General features: G+C 49.3%; 1 protein-coding gene across 3 annotated transcripts in view; it reads left to right on the top strand.

Annotated features, from left to right (window-relative positions):
• The first annotated feature begins 331 nt into the window (after window positions 1-331).
• The window catches only part of SYBU (syntabulin), a 41,507-nt gene continuing 30,740 nt past the window's right edge, over window positions 332-11,098 (top strand). The window contains exons 1-2 of one of the 3 annotated variants that reach the window (XM_083186709.1): window positions 332-482; window positions 804-865. In XM_083186709.1, the coding sequence (XP_083042835.1) occupies window positions 842-865 (24 nt within the window). In that variant the 5' untranslated portion in view covers window positions 332-482; window positions 804-841. Of the gene's footprint in view, window positions 483-672; window positions 866-11,098 lie in introns of those variants that run through there. The other 2 variants (XM_083186708.1, XM_083186707.1) reach the window with 2 other exon arrangements.

Below are 11,098 nucleotides of genomic sequence, written 5' to 3'. Positions count from 1 at the left end.
GTTTCCAAGGGCACCATCTAGGTCAGTGGGCATGTCCAGCAGTGGCAGCACCACCTGTAAGGCTGCTGTGTAAGAGCATATACTTATTCTGCATTGTATAAATCCAGGGCCACCTGTCACTCAGCTGGGGTGCCCAGGTCACCAGTGGGCAGTGCCAGGCATCATCAGCAAACACTAGCAGAGCAGCAGCCTGTGCCCATCATTCTGTAGCTGCAGCTTTGTGCCAGCCTGTGCTTTGCAGGAATCACCCAGATCCCGCATTGCTCTGTCATCCCCTGTGACAGGAGCATCATGTGTACAGCAACAGCAGCATGACCAGCAGCGGCCAGAAGGGGGCACTGCGCACAGCAGCAGCATCCTCAGCCCTGTCTGCAGCCAGTGAGGTGTGTGCTGGAGCCTGGAGGAGGGAGGAAGAGGAGGACAGCATTGTGTCAGCTGCAGTGCACCACTGTCTGGAGACTAGAGAGAAGCCAGCTGCCCAGGTAGGTGGGGGGCATGTAGTGCTGGTGGGGTCATGCCTACAGCAAGGTGGGCATCCTGCACTCAGAATCTGGGGAATAGGTAGTGGTCAGTGGATTGGGTCCCAGGTGATCCTGATGCAGCCACCTGGATGGAATGATGTCTGAGGCATGGAAGGGACTCTGGCAGGAGGGAGTCTGCTGCTTGGGAGGAGAGAAAGGTGAACGCCCAGATCAGCAGGGAGGTGTCAGTGTCAGGGGGATCATACAGCTAGGAGGCAGCTCAGAGAGAGAGGAGCATTGCTGATACCTTCTGTCTGCCCTCAATGGTATTTGTACCCACAGGACCTTCTATCCCTCCCCTCTCACCTGGAGTGTGGACCATGGGGCCCCTGCAAGACAGCAAGGTAAGGCCACAGTGCTGATGTGTGTCTGAGGCTGTTGTGCAATGGCTTGCATCATACTGCCTATACCAGATTGCTGCTTTAAAGCATCTGCAGGATTTAATATATATGTATTTCCCTAACTAATGCTTATTATGTATTATCAGTAGGAATACCGGTGACATCTCTAGCTGTAACATTGTATCACTGAGCCTTCTCATAATATTGAATAATATATATCTAGAGATGGTCACCTGTGACTTTGGGTGGGGTCTTTTCCCAATACTCTCATCTGAATTGCCAGTATATGCACATTGTCTAATGCGTCAGGGGCTGCGACTGCTAAACCAGGTTCTACTGAAGGAAAATGCTGCTTCTTGCCAGAGAAATAGAAGATTTCCCTATAGGAATGAGACGGTGATGGTTCCTCAGCCCTAGTAGTGATTGCAGCGTTGTGTCCTTATTATTCTGTTTTTTTCCATGTAGCAGCTGCGTGTAAAACATTTCTCATACAGCAGATATATATGTGTGTGTGTGTGTGTGTTAGTGAGAGGTCACTGGATCTGCGCACAATTTCCTTGGAACATATTGCTTATTATGGTTCCAACGTTTCCTGACTTTATTTTTTAATAAAAGTATCTGAAACCTGTGCCAATACTCAGTGTAACTATAATAAGACAATAATACATATATCATGCTGTCTAATATTTAGGTGATCATAAATAAATCAATCACACAGTGGACATGAAATATAATAAGTGATCTGGCTAAAGCCCCATACACAATACAATATCGCTCAGAAAGGGGCTTCTGAGTGATATCGTTCACAATATCGCCTTATCATTAACGATGCATGGTCCTGCGCATCGTTAACGATGATTGTTGTCTTGCAAACATGCAGGTCAATTTGGCAATATAGCCAGGCAACCTGCATGTTTAGCGGGTCCTGTGACGTCACTGAACGATATCGGTGCCCAATATCGTTCATTGTGTATGGACGATATCGGCCGTTATGGTTAACTATATCAGCCGCGGCCCCCGTCGGCTACTGTGCATGGGGATTTAAGCTGGGTACACACTGAGCGATTGCCATCTGGTCTGGCGGATCGGACCGGCATATCTTTTAGATCGCTCGGTGTGTACCGGTGATACCCGCTGATGGAGATTCATTCTGATGTTGGGATGGATAATCATTGCTGAAGTGTGTAAGCGGCTTTAGACACCATCGATGGCTTGGACGATGGTAGGGAAGAAACGACATAATAAACCAGGCTAAACATAATGTAATAGGAAGATACACACTGGATAGTTATAAATAAATGGTCCTGCCAATTCCAGGTTCTTTCAGTAAATGGCCAATTTATTAATCATTTATATAATTACTCAGTGAGTCACAGAATATTTAGTCACTCACGTTAGTTGCTGCCATGTTAGAGTTTACAGTCTAATCTAAGAGTCAGCTATAAATAAAGCAACCAAAAAAAAAGTTATTTTGTGTCTGGGAAAAGAGAAGCAGAAGGATGCACATTGTTTCTGTGCAGGGTAAATACTGGCTGCTTTTGCATGTAGCCCACACATGTTAGATTTATTCTTACACAGCTTTTTAGATTTCAGTTTAAACCCACCCCACCCAAACCTAACTCTCTCTCAGCACCTGTTACATCTGCCCCACCTGTATGGTAATTGGGGCAGATGTACCAAAGCTGCAACAAACCTGAATCGGGCCCCATATTCCCTATCACATGGACGCACAAAAAAACAGTAGGTTCAGAAGCCATTAAGACTACCAGGTTATTTTTGGGTTGTGTTCTCCAGAGTACCTGGAGGGAACCTATGAGAACATGCAAACTCCACTTCAGCAGGGCCCTTCTTCTCCGTGGGCGGTTACTGTCCTCCCTGAGCTCGCCCTAGGACGCAACCATGGCTTGGTAGGTGTTCCGCCACAGTCATGTATAAAACGCGTGACTTCGGTGCTGTGACATAGCATTGCTGTCCACCATGCTATCGTGTTGCATAGTATTTTAAAAAATGATATATTTAATTGACACTGTTAACACCAGTCAATGGCACAGCAGGTTGGTGCAATGGGGTCAGTGTACAGCCCTTCTTACCTACTAGTATGTTTTTTTTTTTTTAGGTGGGTGGGTTCAGTGGGGCATCTGGCGGAAGACCATGCAAACACAGATAGAACATTCAGGGTCTGATTGTATAGGCCCAGGTCTTTCAGCTTGGAAGCCACCCAGTGTGTACGGAGCAGCGATGAGCGGTGATGCACCCTCGCGCATCTTTGCTGCTATGGAAAGTCTTCCACCCTGGGGAAAATCTGTAAAATGTGCGAAAAAATGCCCCTAAAGGCCCATACACACTTGACGATTTTCAGCTGAAAATCGCCCAGTGTGTATGCCCCGGAGATTGCCGACTAGCGATGATGCGTGCTCCCGCATCATCGCTAGGAAAGTGGTTCATCTGCTGGTTTTACCAGCAGATGTGGCGATGATGGATGGTTTTTCATCCATCATCGCCATGTGTGTACGCCTGCCGGGCTGAAAGATTAACCACTTTCAGCCCGGCGGACCGCCCCCCCGCCCCCTCGCCCGTCATACTCACCCCTGTGCTCCGTCTGGCTGGCCGGATGCTGCTGCTGCAGAGACCTGCTCCCCGGCCAGGCTAGCCCCGCCCCCAGCCTAAACACACGGAGCAGACAGCACTGCTCCCTGCTAACACCTGCTGGGCACCAATAGTTATATTATTCTGCCCACTGCCACCAATGTATTCATTAAATGCACCAATGCACTTGGATATTTATATATATATATATATATATATATATATATATATATATATATATATAAATTTATATTATAATATATTGTTGGTGCATTTAAATGAATACATTGGTGGCAGTGGGCATATCAAATATAAACATTGGTGGGCAGCTGTGTGCGTCGCTATCTGCTGGGGGCGGCTATGGATAGTGTAGGGCACGGGGCGCCCCAGGCGGGGAGGGAGGGCGCTTTGCTCCACAGGGGAACTATGCGGCCACATCTCACCGAGGGAGGGAAGGGGCTGGAGGGGGATGTGGTGACGGCCGCCGAGTCACTCCAGGGGCACATGGGGGGGGGGGGGGGGTTGCATTTAAATAAATATACATTTGTGGCAGTGGGCATATAAATATATAAACATTGGTGGGCAGTGTTGGCGGTAACATATATATTGCTGGTCTGTGCCAGCAATGCATAAATTAGCATCAACACTGCCCACCAATGTTTACATATTTATATGCCCACTGCCACCAATGTACTGTATATATGGAACCCTTGGAATTCAAACCCAGCCCATTTATAATGAAAGATTTTCAGCAAAGTCTTTCGCCTCCTGAAAATCTCTTGCTCTTTCGGGAAAATAGCTCAGTGTGTACGCACTACTTTGGTGAAAGATATAGCTATCAAAGATTTTGGCAAAGTCTTTTGAAATGAAAATCTTCAAGTGTGTATGGGCCTTAAGTCTGATGCTTCAATGTGTGTGTACGTCCTTTGACAGTAGTGCTTCTGCGTCTTGACGCTAATACCGCTGTGAGTCTTTCCCTGGTGAACAGCCCCACGGCTGCAGGAACAAGGACAGAGTGGTCCGCTTGTGCATCTGTAGATACAAGCATCGGACAAACCATCACCATGTAAGGCGCAGTTTCTCCGTCAGAGTATGGCCTACAGTCTGACCGATTATACATCAGCACCATGCCACAACTTTCCAGATCATGCCCAGAATATGAACCATCTCCACGCGGGTTCAGTGTGACTTTCCTGCGTTCAAAATCCCGACAACCATTGGCCGATGGTCAAAATACAAACAGAGACAAAGAGCAGTTCTGATTGCTCATCGTCACAGCTCGCTGGTCAGTATTCAACTGACCGCCCTGCACACGCCCTTTGGAAATGGGGCGTATGGCTGCCAAAATAGCGAGGTTTGAGGCTAAATGCAGTGGGCTCCATGCAATAGCCACGAGCCTCGCCATTTGGGAGAGCCCTTGCCATCCACTGACTGCGAGGATTCCCCCGGTACGTTGAATAGGGTGAGCGGCCGGCTTGGGGATTAAACTGCAAGAATGGCTTGTTTACGGCAATCCTCGCCATTTACCCCCTCGCCAGCTGCATTGAATACGGTCCAAAATGTCAACAGTCAAAATGCCGACATTTAAAATGTCAACAGGTCATAAAGTGTCCCGTTGCTCTCGCCATAATTTGGGCCCGGTGCTTCACTGCACATGGCGCACTATTGTAATCTAATTCCTATGCCCACTGGGATTGTGAAGTAAGAACAAGATTCAAAGCAAAAATAATGAAAAACTCAGCTATAGCTACCATAGGTGCAGGGGGTGCAGCTGCTATAGGCCCCGAGCTGAGAGGGGCCACCTTCCCTGTCACAGTTACATATATTATATACAGGGTGTAGCTACAATAGGTGCAGGGGGTGCAGCTGCTATAGGCCCCGAGCTGAGAGGGGCCACCTTCCCTGTCACAGTTACATGTGTTATATACAGGGGTGTAGCTACCATAGGTGCAGGGGGTGCAGCTGCTATGGAGCCCAGAGCTGAGAGGGACCACCCTCCCTGTCACAGTTACATGTGTTATATACAGGGGTGTAGCTACCATAGGTGCAGGGAGTGCATCCGAGAGGGCCCACCTTCCCTGTCACAGTTACATGTTATATACAGGGTGTAGCTACCATAGGTGCAGGGACTGCAGCTGCTATGGGGCCCAGAGCTGAGAGGGGCCACCTTCCTTGTCACAGTTACATGTGTTATGTACATGGTGTAGCTACCATAGGTGCAGGGGGTGCAGCTTCTATGGGACCCAGAGCTGAGAGGGGCCACCTCCCCTGTCACAGTTACATGTGTTATATACAGGGGTGTAGCTACCATAGGTGCAGGGAGTGCAGCTGCTATGGGGCCCAGAGCTGAGAGGGGCCACCTTCTACGCCACTGGATATTGTACTATATTGTGTAGCAATATATAAATGTACAGTAATAAGGATATGGCACCGAAACTTCACTTAGGCATTCTTCTACACCCTAATCTACTCTTCTTTTGATTACTTTTTCTTTCTTACTCCTATAGAAAGTAAGGGGTAAATTTAGTGTTCATTCTGGCACCCGCCATCTTTGAAAACCCATGCAGTTCCTCTTCCCTGCCTGGGGTGTCGCTGTCTGCTGTAGTGCTTCTAGCACAGTGTGGTCCCTATATCAGCACTGATATGCAAACCAGACCTGTGCTAGAAACACCACAGCAGACAGCGACACCCCAGGCAGAGAACAGGAACTGCATGAGTTTTCAAAGATGTTGGGTGCTAGAATGAACACTAAAAATTTACTAAAGCATCTAAAAATGAAGAGGTGCTGTTGCCCATAGCAACCAATAAGATTCTGTCATTTCTCGACTGTATCCTAGAAAATGGTAGACAGAATCTGGTTGCTATGGGTAACAAAACCTCTTTTCATTTTTAGAGCCTTAAGTAAATTTACCCCATAAGTGTAATGGGTTCAGCTGCCTGCAGGCCACGCCCCCATGCAGGGATAGAGCGAGTGGAGCTTGAGCTCCAGGCACCTGCTCTCTGTAACAGGCTGTCAGGGTAGGAGGAGGGGACTTGAAGAGAGGGAAATGGTGGCCACCACACTGCCTGCATGTTTTATGTCATTGAGTACACGTTCAGTGCGTTTTTTTTTTTTTGGGGGGGGGGGGGGTCCTTGGTGGCTTGTCAGAAGAAGCTTCCTGGCTGTCGGGTATCTGCATTCAGTGATATGGAACATGCAGGCAGTGTGGTGGCCACCCCGTCCCTCTCCTCAGTCCTTTCCCGCTATCCCTGGAGGCCCAGCCTGTTGATCACATAGAAGCTCCGCCCCCAGTAGTAGAACGAGGAGCTGCTCCCCTGTTCTTGGTGAGAATTGGTGTGTGTGTGTGTGTGTGTGTGTGTGTGTGTGTGTGTGTGCACACACACCTGTCAGAGAGAGTTTCAGGCTTCATGTTACCTGCTTGTTGTCATGGGAATTCCTCTGGCCGCTGCCGGGGATCTGTCCACTTTAATAATGCCCCAAACAAATGCCATTTTGTGAGGCACATTGTCAGCGGGGGCAGGTGCGACGGAACCAAAGACAGGTATATTATCTGCTGGGATATGGGTCATTGTGTCAACCCAATTTAGGTCGACCACTGAAGGTCGAAACCTGAATGGCTAAGGTCGACAGGGTCAGAAGGTTGAAACAAGCATTAGCCTACCTCCCAACATCTGAAGAACCTGAAGCTGGACTAGTGAGGCCACGCACCGTTTTGCCACTGGCCATGCCCCCAGCTCCTCTGTTTCCATCTTCCCAACCCCTCTGTCTCCAGTGACAGCTTCCAGTCACCACAGAGTAGCGCCGGTCAGGTGCCCCAAGGGGATGCAGTCATTAGGTCGACATGGGAAAAGGTCGACATGGGCCTAGGTGGAAAGGTCGTTAGTTCGACAGTGTCTAGGTCGACAGTCATGCCCTACCATTTACTAGGGCGTGGTGGGAGAATAAAATAGTGTGCCGAGCGTAGCAAGGCACCGTGCCCAACGCATCGCGAGCACAGCGAGGGGATGCGGTGCACTTTAAACTGTGTCCATGTTGACTGTGTTGACATTCAGGTAAAAAACCAGTGAAAAACCCAATGTCGACCTTTTGACTGTCAACTTAGACATCGAACTAATGACCGAACGACCTGTTGAACTAATGATCTGTCGACCTTTTCCCGTGTCGACCTAATGACTGTCGACCATCATGCTGTAAACCAAATGATCCCAACCCACCCCAACTGCCTCCCCCCTCATTGCGGAACATTGCCGGCCCCAGGCAGGATAGCTGGGAGGTATGCATTAGGTTGACAGTCACAAGGTCAACATGCGTTTTTCACATTTTTTTTGTCTCGAATGTCGACATGGACACAGTCAATGTGTACCGCGTCCCCTCGTTGCGCTCGCCATGCTTCGGCCATAGTGAATGGTAGGGCATGAAATACCACCAGTGAAAAAGCTGGAGCTACTGCAGCCAACTTTACACGAACCCCCTAGTGACTTGGGTCTGTGTGGTAAAGTATCCGCAAATCGGCTCCTTACAGCTAAGTTATAAGCTGTGTGTTGAAAAATGGCAGTTAGGAGCTGGCTGGTACTTTCTCTCCATCTACTTTATCTCTCTCCAAGGCTTAGTACATACAGATGGAGCGCCTCTCATTCATCGCCGGGAATCGCCAGAATGCAATCACCGGCGGAGAGGCGCTCCATCTGAATGGGCGGTGCGAGCGTGTCCCAGTAACTCGGCGGCAGGGAGCAGAAACCCTGTCCGTCTCCGCTTCATGGAGATGGGCGGAAAGGTGTCGGGAGAGCACTGTCGTAACGTGGCGCGCAAGCATCTTGTGCGTACGCCCCCCCCCCCCTTCCGTCAGCTGAATGAGGGACACTACACCTGTAGACCCCCAATGTTGCGATAACAAACGCAGGGACTTATTCTGAGTCGCTTCTCTCTGCAATGTCTGTGTGCGGCGCATATCCCGCGTAACTGGTGGACAATCCCTGTGCGATACAGGCGGCCTGGGGCGATGACTGCTTCCTGCACACATACAGTCGCAGCTAATTAAGCGCATCATTTACTGGCTGCCTATTGAATTTTCCATGGATTGAAGGTCAGAGGTCATATTGGGCTCATTTTCTTTCTTACGGATCACCTTCTTTACTATGAGAGTACACGACTATGCTAAATGTGTCCAGCAATGTAATATTCCCGACTGCTGGTGCTGTGGTGACATCTGCTGTGAGGATGCTGCTTAATGTGTCCAGCATTGTAATATTCCTGACTCCTGGTGCTGTGGTGACATCTGCTGTGAGGATGCTGCTAAATGTGTCCAGCAATGTAATATTCCCGACTGCTGGTGCTGTGGTGACATCTGCTGTGAGGATGCTGCTAAATGTGTCCAGCAATGTAATATTCCCGACTGCTGGTGCTGTGGTGACATCTGCTGTGAGGACGCTGATTAATGTGTTCAGCAATGTAATATTCCCGACTGCTGGTGCTGTAGTGACATCTGCTGTGAGGATGCTGCGTAATGTGTCCAGCAATGTTATATTCCCGACTGCTGGTGCTGTGGTGACATCTGCTGTGAGGACGCTGATTATTGTGTCCAGCATTGTAATGTTCCCGACTCCTGGTGCTGTGGTGACATCTGCTGTGAGGACGCTGCGTAATGTGTCCAGCAATGTAATATTCCCGACTGCTGGTGCTGTGGTGACATCTGCTGTGAGGACGCTGCGTAATGTGTCCAGCAATGTAATATTCCCGACTCCTGGTGCTGTGGTGACATCTGCTGTGAGGACGCTGATTAATGTGTCCAGCAATGTAATATTCCCGACTGCTGGTGCTGTGGTGACATCTGCTGTGAGGGCGCTGATTAATATGTCCAGCATTGTAATATTCCCGACTCCTGGTGCTGTGGTGACATCTGCTGTGAGGACGCTGCGTAATGTGTCCAGCATTGTAATATTCCCGACTGCTGGTGCTGTAGTGACATCTGCTGTGAGGGCGCTGCGTAATGTGTCCAGCAATGTAATATTCCCGACTGCTGGTGCTGTGGTGACATCTGCTGTGAGGACGCTGATTAATGTGTCCAGCATTGTAATATTCCCGACTCCTGGTGCTGTGGTGACATCTGCTGTGAGGATGCTGATTAATGGGTCCAGCATTGTAATATTCCCGACTCCTGGTGCTGTGGTGACATCTGCTGTGAGGACGCTGTGTAATGTGTCCAGCAATGTAATATTCCCGACTCCTGGTGCTGTGGTGACATCTGCTGTGAGGATGCTGATTAATGTGTCCAGCATTGTAATATTCCCGACTCCTGGTGCTGTGGTGACATCTGCTGTGAGGGCGCTGCTTAATGTGTCCAGCGTTGTAATATTCCCGACTGCTGGTGCTGTGGTGACATCTGCTGTGAGGACGCTGATTAATGTGTCCAGCAATGTAATATTCCCGACTCCTGGTGATGGTGACATCTGCTGTGAGGATGCTGATTAATGTGTCCAGCAATGTAATATTCCCGACTCCTGGTGCTGTGGTGACATCTGCTGTGAGGGCGCTGCTTAATGTGTCCAGCATTGTAATAATCCCGACTGCTGGTGCTGTGGTGACATCTGCTGTGAGGACGCTGCTTAATGTGTCCAGCGTTGTAATAATCCCGACTCCTGGTGCTGTGGTGACATCTGCTGTGAGGACGCTGCTTAATGTGTCCAGCATTGTAATAATCCCGACTGCTGGTGCTGTGGTGACATCTGCTGTGAGGACGCTGCGTAATGTGTCCAGCATTGTAATATTCCCGACTGCTGGTGCTGTGGTGACATCTGCTGTGAGGACGCTGCTTAATGTGTCCAGCAATGTAATATTCCCGACTGCTGGTGCTGTGGTGACATCTGCTGTGAGGACGCTGCTTAATGTGTCCAGCAATGTAATATTCCCGACTCCTGGTGCTGTGGTGACATCTGCTGTGAGGACGCTGCTTAATGTGTCCAGCAATGTAATATTCCCGACTCCTGGTGCTGTGGTGACATCTGCTGTGAGGACACTGCTTAATGTGTTCAGCATTGTAATATTCCCGACTGCTAGTGCTGTGGTGACATCTGCTGTGAGGACGCTGCGTAATGTGTCCAGCAATGTAATATTCCCGACTCCTGGTGCTGTAGTGACATCTGCTGTGAGGACGCTGCGTAATGTGTCCAGCAATGTAATGTTCCCGACTCCTGGTGCTGTGGTGACATCTGCTGTGAGGACGCTGATTAATTACCTGACCGACAGTGAGTGCTCATCTTCTGCGGGACATCAGAGGCCGCTGTCGTCCTATGGATCTATCTGTAGTGTCATATAAAGGGGTTCCCATATCCAGATGGGCATGGGTCATTGGGGTGACCACTGAAGGTTGACCGGACTTAAAAGGTTGACATGGGTAAGATCGGAATGTCGACAGTCAAAAGGTCAAGATGAGGGTTTTTTTTGTCACGAATGTCGACCGTCAACATGGACACCGTCTAAGTGTCCTGCATCACCTCGCATGGCTCCCTGCCCTCGGCACGCTATTTTATTCTTCCACCACGCCGTAGCGGATAGTAGGGCATGAAATACCGCCCGTCGGCACATGTAGCCTTAAAGAAAAAGTCAAGTCTACCTTCTCATTGTCGACCTAATGCTTGTGTCGACCTTCCAAC

This window comes from Crinia signifera, chromosome 5 (assembly GCF_055691185.1).
Source record: "Crinia signifera chromosome 5, ASM5569118v1, whole genome shotgun sequence".
In the NCBI taxonomy this organism is placed as follows: domain Eukaryota; kingdom Metazoa; phylum Chordata; class Amphibia; order Anura; family Myobatrachidae; genus Crinia; species Crinia signifera.
The sequence above is the reverse complement of the archived record's forward strand: the minus strand, read 5'-3'. Positions and strand labels throughout refer to the sequence as shown.